This window comes from Camarhynchus parvulus, chromosome 6, assembly GCF_901933205.1.
Source record: "Camarhynchus parvulus chromosome 6, STF_HiC, whole genome shotgun sequence".
In the NCBI taxonomy this organism is placed as follows: Eukaryota; Metazoa; Chordata; class Aves; order Passeriformes; family Thraupidae; genus Camarhynchus; species Camarhynchus parvulus.
Window position 1 is genome coordinate 26,745,461 of NC_044576.1, and position 24,776 is coordinate 26,770,236.

The following is a 24,776-nucleotide window of genomic DNA, read 5'->3' on the forward strand; positions in this document are numbered from 1 at the left end:
TCCGTGGAGATTCAGATACAGCTTCCGCTGCTCGCCTGGACTGCTGGGGCTGCTTGTGCATGCTGCTTCTTCAAGATTACTCTTACTTTAAAAAAAAAAAAAAAAAAGAAAGGAAGGAATGGGTAAACATAACTATTTCTCTAGTAGGTATTTTCTAGGAATAGATCTGTCAGGTCAAGCAGCATGTAGTGCTGAATAGGAGCTTCTGCAGTGGCCTGATCTATGTGTGCAGCTGCTTTTCTTAGTTCTGGGAGGGGGCTGAATGTATGTGGCTGTGCACATTTCTTCCAGCATGATACAGGGCTTTTAGAAGTCTCTTCTTAACCTGCGCTAACTGGGACAGCACACAGCAGCGTGCAGAGAGAAAAGCCTGGGCTGAAATTATATTTAGATGTACAGCGCAGAAGTTTGTTTGGGATAACTAATTTCTCTGTGGACCTGCTTTTGTTCAGAATGGAGCACTTCTGGTGCAGTGAGCTGAAGCTTTTCTTGCTTTTGAGTCAGTGCCCCCATGTGTTGCAGAGGTGGCCCCTGTGTGTGTCCACCCTGTCTGCTGGTGGCAGTGCCAAGAGAGTGGCTGTCCCTGAGCCAGGGTTGTGTGACAGAAGCAAGAAGAAGATCCATGGTGTCTTCCAGAAATGGTGAAAAGTAGAGAAAATAGGTGCTAAGACCCAGCAGTGCTGAGTCTTTTTGGCATAGTGCTCTGTCTTTAGGGCTCGTACAGCACTGGGGAGTTGGAGCAGTTGACTTGGTACATTTGTTGAAAGAAGGCTGACAGACGACCCGTTCAGTAATGAGATCATATTCTTAATTCATGATATGTTTTTCCCTCTCCTGACACTGATATCCACCTTTTCCCTTGTCCCATCCTCTCCATGGTTATGCTATTTTGTTTCTTTGTGAGTTTTATGCTACTTCTAGATTTGCTGTGATCAGTAAAATTAATGTAATACTGTCTTTGCAATGTGGTTTTTTTTCTTATTCCTGAACTGTAACAAAGTGGTACGAAATTGTTAGTTCTGCACAGATTTTTGTATCCACAAACATGTAAGGTTGTCTTAATTTTTTGTTTCAGTTCCTTGCATAAATTTTAATTTATACTTTTTTATCCATGTTACCTAAGATTTGTTTTTTTTTTTTTTTTTTGCCGTTCTTTTCTGAACTCATTTTTCTTTTCCCATTTTTGTTTCCTCCATCCAGTATCTGCAGATGAAATGGCCACTGCTTGATGTTCAGGCAGGGAGCCTTCAGAGTAGACAAGCCCTCAAGGATGCTAGGTCTCCATCTCCAGCACACATTGTTGTAAGTAAACACAGAAAGATGTTCTTCCTTTGTTTAAAAAAAAAAAAAGCATTTGACATTAATGGCAATGGTTGTCATCAGTTTTCTTTTACACAGACCAAAGGAGAAATACCTCAAAACAAACAAATCCCTAACAAGCCTGTGGTAAAGGGAGGGAATACTTTTGTTATCACTGGGCTGAAATGATGAATTTATCATCCATGCGCCTTGCAGGAGACCAGAGAGTCAAAAATACTCTAAATTTACACACTGCAGAATTATGTAGGGGCAGTGGAGTCCAGTCAGGCTGGTTTACACATCTGACAGTGTTGAAGTGAAGAGAGTGAAGAGACTGTCTGGAAAGCTTAACCTTAAGAGTGCCTTAGAAAAATTAAAACCAAGCCTATGTCCTTTATCTAAAGAAATCTTTTCTTATTGTAAAATCCTGGGTGAGAGTTTGAGAATTGATCAGGATTTTTACCTGGGTGAAGGCTCAAAAGAGCCAAGTTCAACAAAACACATGTTCCTTTGTGTTGTGATGACTTCTCATTTAGTATAAACATTGTTATCAAATGTTTACTGCTACCTGCAAAATATAAACTCTCTTTGTAATGAATAGTATTTTAAAAAATACTGTTATTTATTAACTTCTAACTTAAATTTTCAATTATTGGTTAATTTTTCTTGTGCTTCTGTTGTGAAAACAATGTTGAATTTGCAATCTTCAGTATAAATTTACATGAGAGTGCTTTGGGGGTTTATTTTACTTTCTAAAATAGCATCCATAGAGATCTAGAAGGAAACTGTTTATGTGGTGATTTGCAAGAGCAGAGATATGCAATGGTCCATCCTCACCCACAGCCAGTGTCAGTGCCATTTATTGTTAAGGAGCATCTTAGCTCTGACTATTCATCTGGGACATTTACCTCTGGAGAGAATGGCATGTACTGGGTTAGAATATTTCTTCCGAAAAAAATTCAGCATCAAGTTTAATGTGATTTTTAAAAAACCTTTTTTTACAACTATTGGATGATAAGGTAAATGCCAGGAAAAGAAACTGGTCATTCTTTACTTTCTGCTCTGTAGTCTAGAGCTGACACAGCTGGTAGATCATCCAAGGCACACACTGGCTTTTCTAGAAATCTCAAATCATGCTAAGCATTTTGAGGTGCTTCTTTTTCCATTGTTGTCTCTTTAAACTGATCATTGTCAGCTCATTGTGATGAGTGTCATAGTTCTTTATTCAAAAGAAAAAAAGGATTTCTTATGTTTTAGAATCCATAGCTTCTAAACCATCCTTCAAATCATCAGAGAGCAATTGGAACAAGACTGGTATCTGCCCAGTTGATATCTAGTGCTGGCTGCTTCACTTTTCCAGAATTACTTTGCTTTTCCTTCCTGTCCACTTGGGCTGTCACTGGAGGAAGAGATCAAAGAAAAGATGTCTGGCTGCTTAATCAGAAATCTACAGTCATCAAAACCTGCCATCATCTCACTCCTAATAAGAAATGAGCTAGAGAAACTTTCCTATTCTAATTCTTTTCTTTTGACTGCTGTGCCGAGGGACTGACACTGAACGTTCCCGTGGCTCTGGCATGGTGGAGTGGTGGTGAGGTCAGGCTGAGTGGTCAACAAAATATACAAAAAGGGTTCAAAAATCACAATCATTTTGGAAAACGAAGAGAAACCTGCTTCCAGGGAGGCTGAGGTTGATCTGCTTTGTGTTTTGACCATTTATGGGGTTCTTATGGATCTCTTTAAAAGCTGTTTCACTCTGCTATTCAATAAAAAGCATATTTACCATAGCAACCACTTAGGCCATGAGGAACATATACTACCTCCGAGATGGAGGCCACCTTCCCAAAGAGCCACAGCTGGCATTTGTAATGTGATCTTTTGTGCTACTTAAAATGTTGGAGGGAGAGGAGGCGGAGGAGGGAGGGAGGGAGGGGGGAGAGCAGTGGGTTTTTGGGAGGGGGGAGGTTCTGCAAGGTTTAATGTTTATTTCTAGCAGCAAACTGTTTTGCCTTGTTCTGTTAAAATATATAAATAAGGGGCAGCTTTTTCCACCCATTTTCCTGGCACCGACCCCAGGCCACATTAATTTTGTGGAGTGAAAATGGTCTTTTTTTTTTTGGTAAATAAAGTTAGAGCGGGTAATGGCATTTGGGGGAGATAAAGTGGCTGCAGATGCCAGTTGGCCTGGGATGTGTCAGGCATCTCTGGTGTCCCCGTGGCTGCTGCTGTGCCTGCCCACAGCACCTGGGACCTGGCTGCTCTTGCACAGGGCTCTATATCCACTTCTGTCTGCATTTGTGAAAGCACAGTTCATCTTTTTGTGGAACAGTGATGGGTATTTCATGGGCATCCTGATGTTTCTGTGCAAGTGTAACATGTAGGGATAGAAACTGGTTCTCTACCCTGGTTGCTGTGTTTAGTCTACCCATCAAGTGTACCCATGCCAGTTTTTCATCTTCAAATCAGTTGGGCTGCCCTGAAGATCTGTAGGAAAATGCTAACACCTGCAAATCACTTCTTATCTTTCCCCTATCTCTGAAATCAGGATTTGAGGCTAATCTTCATAGCTGGATTACAAAGAGAGGAAAGGAGAGTGTGGTGGCTTGTTGGGTTTCCCTCCCTCTTTTTATTTCCTTTTTTTTCTTCCCACTTTCTTTTTTTCCCCCCCCCCTTTTTTTTCCCTTTTTTTTTTCCTTCCCTTTTTAAACACTCTTTCTTCTCAGCGCTTGGCTGTGACAACCACAAGCTCTGTGTCAGTTTTTACTCCCAGCTCCAATGAAACTCCCCTTAGGAGTTCAGCTTAATGACTCAAGGCTGCATAACATGGCTGTCTGTAATGTCTAAAGTAAAATCTGTTCTATTTGTCAGCCATCCTCCTTTCAGATTTTTTTAAGAACATTAAGTTAAGACTACAAAAATTGAAGCAAAAGACCAGCATGAATAATTTGGCTGGATTGCTGTCCCCAGTGCCGAGGGCTGGGTTAATACTGCTTTTTCATGGTGCTTGAGAGAGTCTCCAAGGTCCGTAATGAGAAACAGAATATTAAACTGAAATTATGTTCAGTATGTCTTGAGAAAGGTACAGCATGAGGCTCCATTTAAGACCAGTGCATTTATTTACATTTAGGTGCTTCACTTATCTGGTAAGGTTTTTTGCATCTTGCTCTGGCACAGTCATGCTGCTCATCTGTGTCCAAAGGTGAAAGAAAACTGGGGCAAAAATTGTTTTAATAGTATGTTATTAAGCTTGCTGCTTGCTAGGTCAAAATTTTGAATTCAGCCTGCAGATAGTACTATTATGAGGCTGGGATATTTTTAAAGTGCTTTTTGTGGTTATTTCCCCTCTTTTTTTTCTGACCTTTGATTTCATTGAAGGTATTAAGGTTTTGTGAAACAGCCTTAGCAGGAGGTTTTGGGTGTAAATCAGACTTCAGCTTGCTCTCCTGAAGTCCCATGGTCAGTGTGCACCTGATTTGATGCACGTGTGTTCTGCCAGCATGATGATAAGGGTGGGAGATGGGTCATGTAGGAGTGGGAGTCTCACATGAACATTTTCTGTTGCAGCCTGGACAGGCAGGTGAAAGTGAGCAAGGTCTATCTGTGTGAGGATCTATGAAATCTGCTCACCGCAGAAAGCAAGCTCTTTTAAAACCTTTTTTATCTGTGTGCATTCCTACAACATTAAGGAGAAAACCAGCGCTGCTCTTCCCTGTACTCTGCAAAGTAAATGCTCTGATTCAGCCTGTTTTGGGCAGGTGTGTGGGTGGAAGACCAGTCCTGGGATCCTGCCTCCTGCAGGCTGTGCAAAGACTTGCTTTCAGCGTCCTTACTACTTGGCAAAAACATTCAGAAGGCAAGATGATGGTGTCTTGGTACAATATATTCCTTATAACACACTAAGGGGTTTAAAAAATTCCTGCATTTTGAAGTAAATGTCAGTGCTAACCTCCGGGGGAGGACTTCCAGTACTTTTTGGCCTAATATGTAAGGAACACAGCCATACAGTAGACTGAATCACCAAGAACAAAGAATCACTGTGCAGTAGTGTATCTAATTTTTTTCTTCTTTTTTTTTAAAGTAAAAATGTTTTTTCAAAACATAATGTGACAAGCAAAATTGAAGGCAAAACCATCTGAAACATACTGGCTGTTCTCAGCCTCTTCAATGAGCATGGACTGTGGGCATCTGGGACCTCGGGGTGGTTTGGAGAGATCAGGAGTTTTTTTTCCCAGAGCAACTGGAGTTGAAGTCTGCCCTGCCTGTTCCCTAATTTTTTTTTGTCTAATGTGATTTGTACTTCTGCATTTTAAAGAAAAACCAAATAGCTACTAGTAACAGGTTTATTTTAGGCAGATTTTAAAATGCACCTTCAGTGTAGGCTGGAAGTGGGGTGCATCCAGACATACATGTGTCCTGTATGTGTGGAGCCATCTGGAACCATAATCTTGTAACCTCCACTCACAGTGCTCTGAGAGGGCTTTTAAAGCTCTTGCTTTGTTAGTCTTTAATGTTTTGTTGTAGGGAGACTGTTCTTCCTCTGCAGTGACCTCTTGAGATGTTCATGGATTGCAGGCTGCCTGCAGGATGACAGGACACCCTCTTCTGTCCCTAGAGATCTGCAGGGCGATCAGGAACACTGGTGTTGTGGGGGGAAGGACTTGGCTGGGCATCACTGATGTCAGTGCCTGGTGTTGAGAGGGACAGGTTGTGGGCAGGAGGAGAGGGCTGTGTCTGAGCTGTCCTGGTGCCCAATCTGTCCATCCTTCATGCCTGGTAGGTCATGGACCCAACACGCAGATCCCTGAGACTCACACTGCAGAAACACCCACACAGACTTAATTGGAAAGCTCCTTTAGTGACTCTCTCCTTTTAAAATACTCTATACTTTATTTGGCTAATTGCTTTGGCAATTGCAAAGTAAATAAAATGTTTCATTAATACATGCCCAAAAGTATGCAAACGTCTTGTCCTGAATTTTTGGAGCTTCTTGGAATTAAGCCACAGAACAAATTAAGCTTGCTGAGAATTTTGTGGCTGAATCTTTCACCACTAATTCCTTTTGATTTTTTTGTTGTGTTTGAAGAAATCCTGTGTACAAACCAGAATGTTTGGGGCTAAGTATAGAATTCGCCTACCGGCAGCCCAATAAAATTGTTTTGGATGGGTTCCTATAAAACACACCCATTATATTCAGTACCCATTAAATATGAATGGAAACCTAGTGCTTGGTTTGTGTAGAAAACAAGAAATTTGGGCTCCTTGAAAGTAGTTCACTTGGTAATTCAATATGTTTGTGAAATAGTTCAGACTTTAGGGGACTGCTTCATGGCCTTGTGTTTACTCTGTAGCACAATGTCCATCCTCTACAGCCCTCCTTTCAGTACTGGAGGGAACTCCTCTGCTGTAATGCTGAGACTGGGGAAATGTGCAGGCTTGTACCTCTTACTGTGAAGTGAGCAGGAATTTAATGCTTCTGCAAACATCAGTCAGTACTAAAGTACCTTCAGAAGACACCTTGGGGCTGGATTGGCAGCTGGGATGAATTGTCATGCTTGGTTGTAAGTCAGGAGATCTGTGAGTAGTTCCAAGAACTCTGAAGTATTTGAATGCTGGGATATTTCAGCTGCGAATAAATGCTGTAAAATGTATAGTACTGCCAACCCCAATTGTTCTAGGATCATGAGTCAGACCTCAAAAGATCATGGGGATTTGTGGGGTGGGGGGTTGCGTCTTGTTTTTGTTTGTTTTCTATTTCTTAAATGATACATTTTGTATTCTCTTTATTTGTTCTGCTTCCTGAGCCTGCAGGGTATACTCTGCTCAATCTCAAAGTTTTCTCTATAGCAGTTTGTGAGCTTGCTGTGTGCTGTAAGAGGAGTCTGAGGTTCTTCCCTAAACACTCGACTTCAAGGCTACCATGCCTTGAAAAACAGCAAGTGCTGCTAGACTGGCTGTAAAATTCTAGAAGTTAGCAACCCTAAGTGTAGCTCCAGGAGAAGGCAGCTGAGTGGGGTGTGAGGATAGGCTCGGCCCAATCAAACCCTCATCTGTTGAGCATCCATTTCTTGTGAATCATAAGGTTTGACTTTGGGAGGAGAACCTGGTCCTTGGGTGCTGGCAAAGGCTCTGGCTTTTGAGTGCTGGGGTGACTTACCTTGTGATGGATGGCTGCAACATTTCCAGGCAGGGTCAGGCTTCTCGACATCACTAGGGATGGCTCAGCAGGTCCTCCTGAAGTAGCAGGTTTATAGCTGTGGATATTGCAGTGAACCAGCAGCAGTTTTGGTTTCCTGAAGAGGCCGTGCAGCCTTGCATATAAGTTGGAGCCTTAAGATTTGGCATTTTGGTTTGTTATGGCACACCAAAGTATATCTCTCTCTGACATATCTGAGTATTGGAGCTCTCTGGGTGAAGAGGAAGCAAGACAAAAGCTTGCTCATCACATCATCTTAAGAACAGTGTAGCTGTGCTGCCTTCAGTGTGTTTGGAAGTGCATCTACTGCAGGATTCCTTCTTGTATCTTATAAAATAAGCCCTTATGTCCTTAATATGACGCAAATAGGATACCTAAATTCTGGCCGTTTTTGACTAATTAGTCTGGGCTACAATAAACATGCAGAGAGCAACATTTTAAGAAACCTACACCGGGAAGATGGTTTGGAAGGGTATTTCAGCACAGAGGAGCGCAAGCTGCATGTTGAATTCAATCACATGGCGGTTTGTTACTGCTGAAGCATGCATGTTAAATGAACTTCTAGGGACTTGTATGGGCCTACAATGAAATACCAGCAGGCTGTGAGCTCTCCAGCAGAAGAGTGGCTGTGCCAGGCGGAGCGGCGAGGACGCAGACGGTCGGTCCCCGGGGCCCCGGGCAGGCGCGAGGGCTGCAGCAGCAGCAGCTCGGCCTTGGCAGCGGCCGAGGAGCCGCAGCAGCACCGGGTGATGCTGCAGAGCCAGATGGGTGAGCCTGTCAGATCAAAGTTGATGTGTGCCGAGGGTGGCAGACTTGGCAGGGCCGCTCGCCGCAGGTCCTCCTCCCTGCACACCCTGTCTGCAGCTGAAGTTTGTGGCTGGATTCAATCTGGAGCTTAGAGAAGTAGGTACTGAATAATGCAGCCTCCTCCGGAACCAGAGCCTGTGCTGACTGGAGCAGGAGCAGCCATCATGTGCAGAGCAGAAGGTTTAATGGGTATGATATGGCCCTGGCACTTATTTTTCTCCAAATTTCTAGAACCACAGTCTTCCCTTACCAAGTCCAGCTTTGGGCTTGTTGAGGCAGAATGGAAAAGCCCAAATACCCAGTGGAAGTGGCTGTCTCAGAATAACTATTCCTCATTATCTCTCCATGCGGCCACTCTCATTCAGCAGTAAGAGGTCCTTTGTATGGTTTAGCTTAATCCGCTTTGGAAACGGATTAAGCTAAATCTCACAAAGGAACTCTTAGTGCTGAATAACAGTGTCCACACGGAAAGATAATTCGAAATAGTTGTTCTGCATTTTTCAATTCACACTTGAGCACAAAAACTTTCCTGTGCAGATGAGCCTACTTGAATAGGAACCACCTATTTTCTGTCTAAACAAGGTCTGTGTGCTGTGTCCAGGTGCTGTAGTAAAGTAAACAGCACGTATTTTTCATTAAAAAGAAAGGAAGGAAACTGGCATTGCTGGGCTCAGGACCATTTTTTTGCCAATTTGCTCGAGGATTACTGCTTTTCTCACCAGTTCATGTGGTTTGGGATTTGATTATTCATGGGATGCTTTACTTTCTGGAATGTGTAGACATTTCTGCTCTCTCTTGTGAAAGAAACTGGAGTTGCCTTGTAAGCCACTGCAGAAAGAAAAGGAAGGATGCTTTCTGCTCTGCCCTATGCAGACCTGTTTGGCAAGGGTCAGACCCATTTTGGAAAGCCTTTGGTGATTTAGAGATGTTACAAATAACAAGGAGTGATTCCTTTGTAAAACAAGCTCCCACCCCAAATCTGTCCCCAAGCAGTGTTCTGTGCCTATTTTCACAAAAGGAAGCTAGAAATAAGTTGTCAAACAGATTTTGGGTTTGGATATGCAGTGGGCTGGTGACAAGGGTCTGGTTCCAGGAGAACTTACTTGGAAGCTTTACTCATATCTAACAGATACCTGGGAGTAAAGTCATTGAGCATTTTACCCAGGTGGGGAAGCATCGCTCACTCTGTTTCACCGGTCTGGCCAGAACAGATGCTAAGTAACTTTCCTAAGTTGATTTTGAGAAACTGATGATTTCCACATCTGGATTTTAGAGGCAAGCAAAAAAGCCTGTAGCCCCACAGGAAAGCAAAAATAAATAAATTTTTAAAAAAACCAACCCAGAAACTGAAGTAGTTTTTGAGATCTAAACCTAAAATCCTTACATCTTATCAGACCTTAGGGGAAAGTTACTTTTGGTGTCATTTAGGTCCTTGTGTCAGATGTACCTTATACGTCACGTCTTGGAATTGGTAAATTTGGGGGAGCTGGATCAGTCCTTCCTCTACCTTGGCTGGCAGAAACCATGCACCCAGGTCCCCATCTATAGGAATGATATGTGCAAAAAGAGGGATAGGCTGGTAGCTGGTCAGGGACATGCAAGGTTTGAACATATATGATTGTGTGCTAACAAGAGGAAGGGTGTTTTCTGACTAACCTCCCTGATGGAAGTAAGAAGTAAGCAAGTTTTGGGGTTTGGTTTGGAGGTTTTTTTAAAATGTTTTTTCCTCCAACTTTATCCCTCTACCTTCTTGGTACAGATTAAGGACCTGATGGTGACCCTGGGCCCTGCAGTGCAGGCCTGCAGAAAGAGTTGCAGTTTCCTAGGAGAGGCGAGTGGTTCTTTAACATGCATTTTTCCTTTTGGCACGACTCAAAGACTTCTCAACTGCTATTACTGTGGAAACTAGCTTCCCCTTCCTTTTTACTCTTTAGGCCTTGATTCAAGAAATCATTAAACATGCGTTGATGTCCATCGGTGTTCAGGACAACACTTCAGCATGTGCTCAAAGTGCTGTCTTGTGTAGTGATGCTTTTCTGAGTTGGGGTGCTTGAAATGAGCATTTATATGAAATAAAGGCCCTTCCTGAGAGACAGTTGTGGCCTCTGCCTGTTCCCCAGCTACTGAAAAGAAAGAGGGAGAGAAGGAATAGTGCGACCCGAACCCTTTTCTCCTAGAGCTTGTCCTTGTGCTGACATATTTCTTCCCAGGGCTGTAGGAGGAGTAGTAGAAGAAAAGTTGAAGAAGGATTTTGGTCTCTTGATGCTCATCTGCCCACTGGGAAATGGACAAAATCTGAACATGGTCTCCTTCCCTGGCTGAAAGAATAGTGTCTGGGAAGGGAAAGAAAACAAAAAGAAGTTGCCCTAATCTGTGCCTGCAGAGCTCTGCAATGTCAGTATTGAGTGCTGTGGGCATGTGACTGCCCTGTAATAAAGAAATGATGTTTTATGGAGGAAAGCAGAATGAAGAGACCTGAAAGCCACCAGACTTTCTTACTATGCACTTACGGCTCCTACCAAGCAGCTGCATGGAAGCCATATCATTAGAAAACCCCAAATGTCTGCAGTGAAGCTTTCCCTGGCAGCAGAACTTCTGTCACTGCATGTTGGGCATGTCTACGTGGTTAATTAATATTAAGCAAGCAAGAGTTTGAATTGCTAAAGCCATTGCTGCTCCACATTGACTCCTCATGTCCATGCTTTTGAGGCATGTCCAGCTCTTTGGACTGAAGTCCTTTACTGGACATGAAATAACCTGCTCCTTATTAAAGGGCTCTGATGGCCAGGACGGGTTACTTGGGGATAAGCTCCGGTGTGAATCTGAGGCAATGCTGGTTGCTCCACAATTGCTGCCCGAGGGGTAAACGTGAGGCAGCAGCTGCCATTTTGGCTGAAGGTGTCTAGCATGTGGCTGGGCAGTTAGAGAGGTGCTGGAAGGCCTTCCTGGGCTCACCCTGCAGTGACTTGTTCTGCTTGTCATGCCCAGGGCATGTCCTGGGAGCGTCCGCTCACACCGGAGATGGATTGTTAAACTCCATTCCTGCACAGGCAGCCTTGGGCACCTCACTGCACTGAGGAATTGTGGGGTGAGTAAACAGTGAGAAAGCGTGAGGGAGCAGTCACAGCACTGGTGGTAGAGGGGAACAGCCAAAGAGCTGGTGCCGTGTTCTTGTTTGGCCAACTCAATCTGCTCCACGCATGGGTGCCCAGCTGGGCTTGGGACTCTTGAAATAAAACATCACCCTGCTCCTGTTTGCTGGTGGTTGGACTGGGGGCCTTAGTCTGGGGTTGGAAAATTAGGTACCCTTCCCAAGTGCCATTTAAGCATGGTAGTGCCTTCTCCCTGTGGACACAGTTTCATTGATGTGACTGTGTAATGAGCAGGTCAAAGCGCTTGGTGCAAATTAAAGATAATTAATCATTTTACTGTTACCTGTATTTAGGAAGATGTAGTAGACAAGGAGCTGTCAGAAAAGCAGATTGTTGTCGCTGCCTCAGACTGCCCAAATCCAGGGGAGATGGGGCTGTGCAGTGCCCACAGCAGCAGTTGGGTTGCTGTACGTGTGTGCTGTGACGGGCACCGTATGCTCACATCCCTTTCCCAGGAAGGTAACGTGTTCTGCATATCAGATCATGGCAAAGCTGGAAGCGATGTACAGCTCCCCTGAGTCTGAGTTCACAGTCCAGACTGGTAGGCTAGCCTGTCTTTGACATGCATATTTAATGCTGTAGTTGTCTTTGCATATTTTGCTGGAGGGGACTAAAGGCAAAAAAACCAAAAAAACAAACCCGGTTGCTCACCTGTCCTTCAGCACAGGTGAGCTTTGCACTTTTTCCCTTGGACATCTGTGAGACATTCGAAAGAGCATCATGGGTTCCTGACATCAAAGAGTTAATAGCAGTGAGTGGGTACAATAGCTCATTAGGACTAAAACGTGGGCTGCAAACTCAGAAATCTTGATAATTTTGGTCTATAAGGACACTGAACTTTCAACCCTAGTTCAGCAATAATAAATGCCTGTTAAGTAAGGCTTCCTTTTATGAAGAGAGGGTGGACGGATGCATTTCAATGCGCTTTAAAAGTCTTGCTACTCGTTTCAGCGTCTGCTGGCCGAATGCATCCGGGCATGGGAAGGCATTTCAAGATCTGCACAAAAAGCACTTTGAAGTATAACCTTTGTGAGCATCTTAGCTAAACCTGACTGCAGTTGGAAGCAGCACTTTATCTATTTATTTATTTGGGAAATATTTTTCTTTCAAAGTTGCTTAAAAAAACCAAAACAAAAAGCCAAACCAAAAATAAACCTGTGAGCAATTAAATGAAAATGCAGTTTTGAAACTTTGACCCAAAGTGAAAGGTGATGGTGTACATTTGCTTTTCTCGTGGATGTTTTCATAACCAAATATATCAGTGCTGATTTTTAAAAGCAGGGAAGGTGAAGCTGTGCTTTGGGATAGTGCTCAGGCTGACAGCCCTGCCACCCTGGAGAAGAAGGGCTCAGGACTGTAGCCATCCTCTAGCCCCCATGGTGGCTCTGCCCACGGGAATCCCAGCGAGGAGCTCAAAAATCTTTTAACAGCCCAACTGTTTACCTGTAGCAGGTTCCATTATGGGGACTAAGATCCAAAACAAATCTCAGAGTGGCTCCAAGTTCCCACTTCATAAGTTGCAATCTTCCTTGCCTTGAGTTCGCGGGTCTTGATTCAGACAGGCTTCTGCTGAGGTCCTACATGAGAGCTGAAGTTTTGTGTGTGTGTGTGTGTGTGTGTGTGTGTGTGTGTTTTACCTCGTCTCTCGGAGAGCACGAGGGAGACCTCCGTGAAGAGAGTGACAGGGTTTGATATAAACCAGCAGGACTGCATTGCTGCCATTATTCGACAGTAAAGCCTTTCACAATGCCATATGCTGTGCATTCCAGCGCAGCAGCCGAGGGTGTGATATAGTTAAAGCACACTCGGCAAACAGGAAACGCTGGTGACCGCTGTGTGTGCTTTTCATGGAGATAAAGTATTGAGAGCGTAACGAAGGGGAAAAAAAAAATGCTGGGAATGGGGGGAGAGGACGGCAGGGCCGAAGGAGAGGGATGTATTTTGGGCCTGATGCTCCGGTCATTATGAAAACACAGGCAGGAAATGCAGCCGCGGAGCAGCGGAGAAAACACTGCTTTGCCCCAAGATGTTTGTTTTACTCCGTTACATGTATTTTCTAGTCTGCTGCTGGGTAGTGAGAGTGGATGTGTGTGGTTTGGTTTTTTTCAGGGTGTTTTTCCTTTTTTTCCCCTTTTTTTGTTTGTTTTGTTTTTTTTTTTTTAATTAACTTTATTTTATTTTTAAAGTTCCTGCCACTCTGGCTTAGTATCCAACTCCCTTCCCCTCTACCCTACCCTGGTTAATAATGAAAGGCTATTTTAAGAGACTGGAGTTCAGTAACAGATATTTCATACTCCAGGAAAATGTGGACAGCGGTGTTTAACCTAAGCACAGTTATTTTCCTGGGCAATGGCTCTGCAAAAGGCATTGCAAAGCCTCCTCAGAGTTAGGAAGTCGCTGTTGCAGGGCAGGGAGGAAGGCAGGGGGATGGGACCAACAGGTCCTCAGATGGGGAGAGCTCTGAATCATAAACACACCATAGCTTTAATAAAATAAATGAAGTGGAGCCTTTTCAGACGAGGGCAGACTGTATTGGGGCAAGCCAGGCTTTTAACGTTGGGAGTGAAAATTGACAGGCTGAGAACTGGGACATAAACAAAAATGTCAGGCCCTGGGAGTCTTGTTCACTGGACAATGTCTCAATTGTTTCAGTGATTTTTCGCAGGCAGCAGGGGATAGTGGGAGATTTAACTCTTTACTGGCCGTGTAGGAGCGGGAGGTGCTCGCAGAGTGAAGAAGTGGCAGAGAAGAGCATTTTTGTTTGGAAATGATTAAACATGTCAGTGGGTGGTGATAAGGGAAGGTCACACTGTTCCCTGCATACTTGTCTGCTGTTAAAGTTGGGCTTTACACTTCCTTAATTTTATTTAGATTTTGCTCCCTGCTTGGAAAAGTGGTTTTGGGTTTTTTTCCCCCTTCTAAATGTTTTTGCTTTTTATCAGAAAAATGAGATCATGGGGCAGAGCAGTAGATATATAAGAAGAAGGGAAAGTGTGCGTCTGTTACATTTTTTTAAAAATTAGTACTTCTTCATTAAATGGCTGACAGGCAAGTGTGGTATTTTAAGGCTGTCTAGATCATTTGGAACAGACTGAAATGTGAGATAGGGAATACCCTTTATTTTTTTAACTGCTTTACTGTTGTGCTTAAGTCTCAAAATAAAAAACCATCTTCAAAGAAGGCAGAGGAGAGGCGAGGAGCTTAGCTGGCTCATCATACTTTTGCTTTATTTATTATAAAAACAAACATTGAAACCTGTTGCATACCAACCTGACATGGGCAAGGTCCAGAAAGCTGTAACTGGTAATTCTTTACTCATCAGATTTTGAATGTGTGTTTTGTTGTGGGCAGGGGGAGGAGGGCGACACGCAAACCGAAGTTGCTTCTTCAGGGCGCAAAAGCTGTTGAGGTTTATTCGCAGGAAGATAAACCTCTTTTAATAAAACGTGGGTCTTGTCTCAGTTGAGTGAAGTTGAAACATTTTGCAGGCTGGAAGCCAACTCGGAGTGCAGCAGCCCGGTATTAAAGGTCTGGGATGTGCTGAGGTTGCTTTAACTTAATTTATGGAATAATAATGTATCCCATTTTTGTATCTGTGCATCCTCTGGCTGCTTTGTGTTCGGATGCATGTTTGCAGCCCCACACTTTCTCCTGCTTTCACATTTGTTCTTCCCCAGCCCTTGCCTGCTGCTGGTGGGCAGGCAGGAGGTGGGGAGCATCCCAGGGCTCTCCCCTGCCAGGCAGGAAATTGCCTCCTCCTTGAGTGCTGCGCGCAGTAATGCCGCAAAACTTGTGCTCATGGGCAGGCTGCTCCCCAAATTCCTGCTTGGGAGATACAGTGTCCTGTGTGATAAGGATGGGGAAAGTAAGCTCATGCTCTCCAGATGCTTCCGTGTGTGGTTCACCTGGATGGGGGAGAGAGAGGAGGGTGAAAACAATGGCAGTGTCCTATTGAAACAGGCTGTTTCCAGAGGCCAGAGCACAGGCAGTAAGTTGCTGTCCCTCCTAGAGTCTGGCCAGGACTGGAGAGAGTGGGCACTAAAAACACATGCTACAGCTGCTGTGGAAAATCTGGCTCCATGTGTGTTTTGAAGTGATATTGGTTTCAGAGATTTAGGAAACAAAAGTTGTTGACAGGCTGGAGCAGTTGCTTCCCTGAGTAAGTATCCTGAGTAGAGCTGGATTTAATAATTCATAATTAATCATTCGTGCAGCAAAATGAATTGCTCTTCCTGTTAGTGAAGGATCACTGAAGAGATCGTGATTTTTTGTGGAACTTTGTTTGTTACTCATGCACAAGCCTCAGCATTTTGTCTTGGAGATCATCCACAAGCAGTTCCTGAGCTGGCTGGTGTTGGGGCTCCTCTGAGCAGAGATGGGGAACATGTGATACATTTCCGTCCCCTGGGTCGAGCAGTGAGTGATACTCTTTAATTAATAAAAGTTTATTTTCCATGAAGATTCTCCAGGACTTGCATAAATTCACCATCTTGGCAAGTGTCCCTACCACTGACTTAATTTGCTGGTGTAGTCACAGAAAGCAGTTAGCTTTGTCACTTAATGAATTTCTCCTATTTGCTGCAGAGCACAGCATAATGCTGGTCTAGCTCAGGTCTGTGGTTTTGTATGTTATAAACACAGAAGTAAAGAAATCAGTAGTTTGAAGCATTTTTTAAGGAGTATTTTGGAATTTTCACCTCTTTCTAGTCATGAATAACGATCTACTTTGATTTGAAAATAAACTCATTACTGATAATAACAGCCTACAAGATATCTCTGCTTCTGTGCTCCTCCTCATCTCCTAGAGAGACATAACTGCTGTTCCAGGTGAAACAGTGCTATTTTTAGTGCCAATGCAGAACATGTTCACAAGATGTCTGCTATACAGCTGGGCAGCCCATCTATATGTCTGTTTAGTTTTCAGGGCTGCCTTTTCCTGGACATCCCTATTAGCAAATAGTTAATTCTCTAGTTTAGATGAACTGGTAGGTGAAATAGGGGGACACTGAGGAGAAAATGCTCTTTGTAGCTATGTGTAGTGTCTATAACCCTTCAAGGCATGCTCAAGGCAGCTCAATTGTCCAGAATGAACAGCATCTTTAACCTTTGCTTGTGTTATTAAGGTTTTGGTGAGGTGTAATCAGCAGGTCATCTGCTCTGCTTTGTCTCCCACCCTTGTTCTAAGACATGCCTGGACGAGCCCATGGAGCTTGGGCATCGTGTGCTCTCATGTCCCTTCACCTCACAAGACCTGAATCCTGCTTGTGGAGTTTGGGAAGCTAGCAAAGCAAGAAATGGGCTAAGTCACACTTTGCAAGAGTTGAATGTTGTTTGCCTGCCTTCTGGAATGAGCACGTGCTGGGTGGTGTAAGTGTTTGGATACTTCTTGTTGCTGTGCTTCTCCTGTGAATATTGACTCAGCCTGGTGAGATGCAGGTGTGGTGGTGGTTCAGTGCAGGGCTCAGAGAAACACCCCTGTTGTTCTGGTTGGGTGTTTGGAGGTGTGATTGAGAGCTGCCACAGATCTGAGATATGGCCACTGAAGCAGAGCAATCCCTTCCCTGTGCTGTCAGCAGGAGAGCTGTACCTCTCTGAGGGATGAATGACTCCTGCATGGCTCTGCACCCACGCTGCCCTTGCACTGAGTACCTCCTGCCTCTGTGAGGAGGGAGGAAAGGACTTTTAAATTCCCCTTTTGCTGCTTGAACATCTTCCCAGTGCAACCTCAGGGTAAACATGGACATTCAGTTTGTCTGGAGTCGTCCCTGCAGGCCACTTCTCACCAGCATCTACTGCACCCGCATGTTGAGATGATGGTGGAAGTTCTAGATAATGGTGCTTTGCACTTATGTAGCACTTCACATTTCCAAAGTGCCATAAAAACCCCAGACTCCCTATCAGTCCCTGGGGGAAGAGGGAGCTTGGCATTATTACCCCCAGCAGAAAAGTTGAGATGCAGGAAGGTTAAGCAGTTTGCCCAAGCCCACACAACAGTGTCAGATCTCAGATTAGACTTGGAGTTTTCTGACTTGCTGTCATTGTGCAATCAGCTGGAGTGCATTGTCCTCATGAGATGCTCCTTGTCAAGCATGGAAACTTCATGCAAAACCTTTCAAAATGTGCAGAGAGACCCTGCTTTGAAGACAATGCTGTTCGCTCCTGTTCATATTTTACAGGTCCTTCCAAGAGGCCAAAAAAAATTGCCTTCAGTGGAGAAAAGTTCAGACTAAAACACTGTTTGCTAGTGATGGCATCTCCACAGCTGGGCAGGCTGTGAAGGGTTGTGTGACCTGGCTTGAGAAGCACTAAGGTGAAGCAAAGAAGTTGTGCAGTATCAGCAACTTTTTACAGCTTTCAGGGAGAGAAGGGACAGCAAGAGGCTCCTGTCTGTGAGAAACAATGCCCCATCTACCCATGGATTGCTCTCGAGGAGCTACTTGGTGTGTGAGGATGCTTTTGTTGGAGAATGAGTGCCTCTGCCTAGTACAGAGTAATTTGCTTTCAAAGTAGATTAAACTAAACTGGGAGGATGTTGTTAATCTGAAGCTGTGGGTTCTGCATCTGTATTTGATCTGGAATAGATACTCCCATTTAAAATTGCATTTGTGTATTCTAGGTTGATTTATCTTTTTCATATGGAGACAAGGCCTCATCTCTCAAACCACAACTTTGTTGAGATACTGAAATTACCAGGTTATTCAATGGGGATGCCAGGCAACTCTTTTCCTCTGTTAGGTGATGAAGATTTTCAGAGGGATAATTTCTAATACTCTCTGATGATGGGTTTGAATGGGCAATATCTGAATTATTTACCTGGATTCCCAGCAGTAAAATTGGCTGTGGCTATGCACAAATTTGTCTAAAAGAAGTGAATGAAACTGGGCTGGAGGAACATACTGGGCCACTGTTGAGGTTCCAGAGGAGGCTGCTGGAGTGGTGTCTGTGTCTCCCAAAAAGCAGAGCCAGAGGGTGGCTGGGTGCAGGGATGGGGAGTGCTGGTGTGTCAGTGGGAAACCACAGGGCGTGGTGTGGGGCTGGCACTGCCAAGGAGCTGCAGGGACAGTGAGTCTATGGTAGGCAGTCACTGATACCAGAGAGCCCCTGCTAATCTTGGTTTTGTGTGGCGTGGTCTGTTTGGATTAAAATATGAGAATTGGGGCTTTTTTTTTTTTTTTTTTTAATATTTTTTTTTTAATTGCGATCAGCTAGTCTGGGGTCTCAGAACTCATCATTTAATATCTTCATTCCACTGAGAAAGCAGGAATAACCTCCCCACATACACAGTTTAGGGTGGAAGTAGCATGCATAGGCCAATTTCTGAACTTTACACCAAGCCTTTATGCCCAGCTGAGTCACTGCATTGTTTTGCAGGCTTTCAATTTTCCATTCCAGTGGTGGAAATATGCCTTTTCTGGGCTGGCCCAGGTGACACATCCTCTGCACATTCCTTATTGCAGTGCTGGGTGACCCTGGCAGCCCACCTGGCAAACTCCAGGAGGGCACTTTAGTCCCAGACCCGCCAGGGCAGTGGCTTTGGGCAATGCCACCTCTTTGCTGAGCCCAGATCATAAGGCTGAAGATAGATCATGTGTTCTTTTCTGGGACTTCCCCCCACCTTGCCCTGTGACTTGTTTGTGTGACACTGTACGGGACAAGGGCATTGTGCATTGTCACATGGCGAGTTCAGCATTCACAGGTGACAGCCAGAGATGGACCCTGTGCTCAGAACTGTTACACCATGGTGGAGGATGTCATACAGTGTCCAGAGATGCTTCCCCTTCCCCCACTGCCCACATGCCAAAATAAATATCTGATATGAAAGTCAAGGTACAGAAGCCAGCTGGATTGTACAAAAGGTCCTGTCTCCTTTCTGCTGTTGTTGTTGTTGTTATTTTTTTAATATAATTTTCCTGATGGGTTGAGTGACTGTCTACAGTAGAATAAAGGGATGGAGAAGATATTTCGGCATTTCTTTGAGCAGTAGCGTGTTCCTTCTTTGAAATCTGGGAGATTTTTTTTTTGTGTTTGCTTTGGATTGTTTATCTGCTCATTTGGGCTATTACCCCCCCTGTCGACTCCCCCCTCCTTCCTTTCACAAATGGAGGAGAGGAGAAATTGTGTGCATGTGTGTGTGGTGCCCTGCCAAGCAGAGAAACTAAACAGACAGCCTCTATTGCTTTTGCTCTCACATCTCTAACTTAATTATGGGGGAGGCAAGGGGTGTGTTGTGTTTAATGTACTCCATGCTTCCAAAACTCTGCACTCTCACATGCTAGGGGCTGACCACTGGCACGGGCTTTCATTAATATTTTTACTTTACCCTGCCCTTGTGAATCGCTACTTTTGGTTTGGGGGCTTCTTTGCAACAAAATTCTTTTATTTTTATTTTTATAATTGCTTCTGGATCTACAGAAGCACATGTCGAAAATCATCTCAGTGTCACCAGTCTTTAGTTCAACACGAACGCTATAGAAACGAAAGGTTCTGTCATCCATCAGATTTTCTGTTCCATTTGTTGAAGATGAAAGGCGAGCGAATTTAGTGCTCACTTTCTTCTCCTTCTGACAGTTATTGATCCTCCCTGGAACTCTGCAATTCACGCTCGGAGCCAGCCCTGACACGGGGAATCCCCAATTTGTTATGTGTGTGCTCACTAGCGCCGCGTTAGTGCAGCACATTTGCCTCCCTCTTTCAAAGCAGTCTGTTAATTTTTCAGCTGCACCTTGTGAACTGGGATTCTCCCCCTTCTTGCCTGTTTTGCCTTACAGGACTTTTAATCTGGAGGCTGTTAATGTTTGGGAAACAACTGCTCTAGCGTGTGTTTGTATGTAAGTGGTTTTCAGAGGCTTTCTTGGTTTGTACAAAATAGGAAAAGATTGAATCCTTTTCTTTGAGACAATGGGGTATAGGAGGGAGAGAGCCTGCAGCCTGTTGGTTTTTAGTTGAATTTTATGGTCATTGAAAATGCAAGATTATTAGGTTAGAGACAGCCCCTTGGTTAAAATCAAGATTGTGGAGTAAATGTGCTTATTTGATGGCTTCCATCACCAGGAATAGAGCTGCAACAATATGAAAGGAACACATGTAATGGTGGGAAGTATCATGGTCTTCCATGTCTGTTCTCCCCATGGCCTTTAACAGAAGGTATGTCTGGGTAGATGGGAGCAGAGACGCAGTGCTGAGGGAATGCAAACCCAACACATCATGTTGCAGACTGGACCTGGCTTTAGCCTGGCTGGCATGGTGCACGGGCCCTGGTGGTGTCCTGGACCATGCTCTGCTGCATGGATGTGTCCCGTGTGTGATGCCCAGCAGGGCATGGGGGCACCAGTTTTCTAAATACAGATTTGTAATGCTCTGTTCTCTTCCAGCATCTCCTATGCCTCAGCATGGTACCTCCTCTTCTGTGACTGACGATGGTGAAGTCTTGCACACCAATATTGTTTTACTTCTACTTCTTTGATGTCACTGAGAGCCTTTTAGTGTATGTGCAGTGAAGGGGTAATACCTTGGTTATTCCTTGTGGAATAAACTCCATGGCTCTGCCTTTTGTTTGTGTAAATGTTCATGAAATCCTCTGTTCCCTGTGACCAGTCAGGGATGTATGTCACTTGTGTTGTCCTGGTCCTCTTTTTTTCTCCAGGCTACTTTGTTCTTGTGATTTACTTAACCCTTGGCCAACAAAACATATTACCAACCAAAATCGTAGAGAACAGAGAGGAAAAGCCCCTTTTAGAGAGGCAAGACGTGCCATGGGTCAGTGTACCAGCTTTGGGCTCAGCCTGGGGAGGGCAGCTGGACTGGCCATGCAGAGCTGATGGTAATCAGGCCTCCACAGCTGCTTGCAGGCTTTGCGGGAGGTTGGCGGGCCCTTAAAAAAGGGAGTTTCACATCTGCTTTTGTTTATCCTTTTTGCTGCAGGCAGCGCTGAAAACTTAATAAATTGCATGAAACCTAAGGAAACATGAATATAAGAGTATTAGATAAATTACAGAAGCTTGCCTACCTGTATCATTTTTTATAACATGAATGGGAGGTGTGTTTTATTTCTTTATAGAAAGTACACCATGTCTCAGCCTCTCACTGAGGCTCTCTTGTTTAAGCATTCCTCTGTTCTTGCTACTTCTGCTCCTCAGATTCCACCTCTAGCTCTTCCCGAATTTTAACATCGTTTTCTGGTGGCAGGCATTTAACACACCAGCGCTCTGAAGATGTGATGATGGTTTTTCGAAGGATATTTATGAAGCGGTTTTTAAGTATTTTGGAGGCTCATGTCTGAAGGAACAGATGAAAGAAAAATCCTTGTAATGCTGGTAGCATATGCACACTGTACAAAGACTGTCTCAAATATGTGCCTGTATTTGCTCTAATATTCTCACCATTTTTTCAGCCCAACTCTCCTGGCAGGGGCAGGGATGAAAGGGGAATTGTGAGAAAGAAACAATAAACTTTAAAACAGACACCTTGGTAAGAGATGCTGTAACTTCAAATATTTGCAGTTCCTTTGTTAAAGAACTGGCATTGCACATTAACCTTAATGTAAGTGTAATATAGCATGTATCTGAGGCAGAATTGAAGAATATGAATTTCTGCAGCTAATGGTTTTTGAATAAATTCAGTCCAATTGTCTGGCAGTTATTAGCGGAATGTGTGAATCAGGGGCTATGCAACACTGTATACTTTGAAGACCTTGAACTATTTCTACCAGTTAAGAGCTGTTAGATAGAATCTGCTGAAAATTAGCTTCATTCAGTTATCATACAATATAGTGAGCTGCTCTGGCAGAAAGCATTCTCTGCTAACATTGAGTCAAAATAAACTCTTCTGTTCTGTCCTGAATTGCAGATAGTATCTGACTGAGGTCAGATAACCTGGCTGCCGCGCACGCGCGTGCGGGTGTGCCACCCTTACGTGTGTGCAAGGAGATCTGGGCCTGGATGTAAATATTGCCCTATAACTTGCCTTGCTCTCGTGCCCACTGTGGGCAGGTCACAGGCACCTTGGCTTTTGCTGGGCACTGGCTGACCCTGCACAAGTATGTGCTCCCTGCTCCAAAGCATTAGTAACGCTGCATTAGATTTGGCTTAATTTGGGCTTACACAAAAATAGACAGTGCCTGTATTATGCAGAATGTCAAGCTGAATATTTGTGATGGCTTTTCCTCGCTTTATTACGAATCCTCCGGGTCTGATGGGAGGAAAGCATGAGAGAGGATGAGAAGGAACACAAAGGACCAGTGGAGTTTGGCCTCCTGTGTGCTGAACCTCACAGTTCAGTGCAAGCCAATGCAGAATTATGTTGCTCACTCTGGTGTGGCATCTAGGCTAATTTGTCTCGCTAATTACGCTGGGTGTAGGAGTATGCTGATGCCATTAACAATGTCCGTGACCCAGGCTGGTCTCCCTACCTGAGCTTTATGGTGTCTCATAAGCATCTGAGCTTTCCTGGAGCTGGTGACTCGACTGGCAAAGTGTAAAGGTCTTTGTAGACTAGGACGGTAATACACTGTCAGTGCTGTCAGTTAGCTTACGTGGGCAATACACATGCTATGTAATTATTTTTGGAGAAGATAGTTGAGTTATTTGTCAATGTTTGCTAATAGCGGGTGTGTTCAAGGCTGGTTCATTGCCTGTGTGATTCCTTACAGTCAACAGAGAGCACCCAGGCCTTCACAGAGGCTTCATGAGCTGTATTTAGCAAAGATGTTCTCATGGATAAAGCATGAGAAGTGATGATTTAAGTTACACCTCAGGGAGCAGGGCTAAGGAGATGGAAGAGTGACCAGTGCCTGAGGAGGAATGGAGTTATGAATGATTTTCTGGTTTATACTGAAGGATCATGCCGCGTGAAATGGAGGGGAACAAACTGGATTCAAACGTGATTAATCCTGTGGGGTGCACAAGGAGTAGGGAGAGACTGAATGAAATAAAGTGTGGGGATTCTTAGCTAACTCCTTAAGCTAAGGGTAACTTCTTAAGGAAAGCCAAGAAATTGGATCCTTTCTTTATCCTTCATATCTGCCCCAAACTCTTTGGAGTAGAATGACCACTCATGTGAAAGTAGACACCGTATACTGAAGAGGCAGCAGTCAGCTTGAGCTTGTTGGCAGGAGTGGTGGGAATGCAAATGTCAGTGCATGATTTGAAAAATCTGGTACTCTTGGAGGAAAGGGGGTTTCCACCACAAAACCAGCTCATACATTTTCCAGTAGGGTCTGTAGACAATGGATCCCACAATCCCACATGGTCTCTGGTGTATTACAAGGTTTCATTTTTGTGGTCACCTCTAATTTGCCGTGCAGACGACTAGAGAGAAGAGCTTTGGTTCTGGCCTCGAAGTGTTTAAAATGGAACTGGTAAAACCCTTGTGGTAAATGCAGTCTCAGAGTTTTGCAGGAGTTGAACTTCCATCAGTGTCTGATGCCCTTGCTGTGTGTAGCTACCAAGGGCCTGTCTCTAAGGGATCATCAATGTGAAACTCTGCACACAGTTGTTGTACCCCCAGGTCTTTTCACAGTGTGTGTGAGTTTCAATATAAAAATCTAGGATAGATTCCCTGAAGGAACTGGAATTTCTGGTGTTGCAAAGTCCTTATTAGGAAATTGGAAAGATACACTGATGAGTGTGCCTGTTTAAAATCAGATAATACAACAGTTCCCACCATTATCCTTTGGAGGTATTGTTTGTTAACTGAGTTGGTGTTTCAAATTAGAATGAAAATGGAAAAGAATAGTAAGCAAATTATTTTCTTAAGTTTGGGTATTTGTAATATTTAGAAAAACAGTAATTGGCTAACTCCTCTTCAACCCAGTACCAGTGCATTAGTAGGTACTGGGGTCAAGTTGTCTATTTCTGGTTTCATACTTCTTCAGTGAATCTGTATTTGACTCTTTTCTGCACATGTCCTAGCAGCTCTCTGTTTATTTAATGTTTTCTCAGGGTAGCCATGCACAGAATCACGATCTAGTTTTGTTATCAGGAGACTGTAGCAGTAACAGACCCATATTGTGCTGCTTGCATGTGGTACCTCACCATTTGGGGTCCATGAGAAATCCTGCCCATGAGTATGGACTGATCATTCTCACATGAGAACCTTAAGTAACTTTTGTTTATGTGAAAGGACTAAGATTTGTGAAAATGCTGGTTGGAACTAAATGTTTTAATGTCACAGTTATAGTGTGTTCTGATCAGTCTGACACTACTCTAGCAGAACAAAAGCCCTTGCGTGGACTATACGTGTCGTCAAATTTTTAACAAAGTACTTTAACTTTTGGGGTTTTGTACCATTAGTTGCCTAAATGGCACAAATGGTGCAAGTCCCATTTT

General features: G+C 44.0%; 1 protein-coding gene across 23 annotated transcripts in view; it reads left to right on the forward strand.

Moving 5' to 3' along the window:
- Positions 1 to 24,776, forward strand: part of TCF7L2 (transcription factor 7 like 2) — a 171,358-nt gene that overhangs the window by 59,919 nt on the left and 86,663 nt on the right. For all 23 annotated transcript variants that reach the window (XM_030950693.1, XM_030950694.1, XM_030950691.1 and 20 more), the window contains one exon: positions 1,201 to 1,302. In XM_030950693.1, coding sequence (XP_030806553.1) covers positions 1,201 to 1,302 — 102 coding nt within the window. The remainder of the gene's footprint in view (positions 1 to 1,200; positions 1,303 to 24,776) is intronic.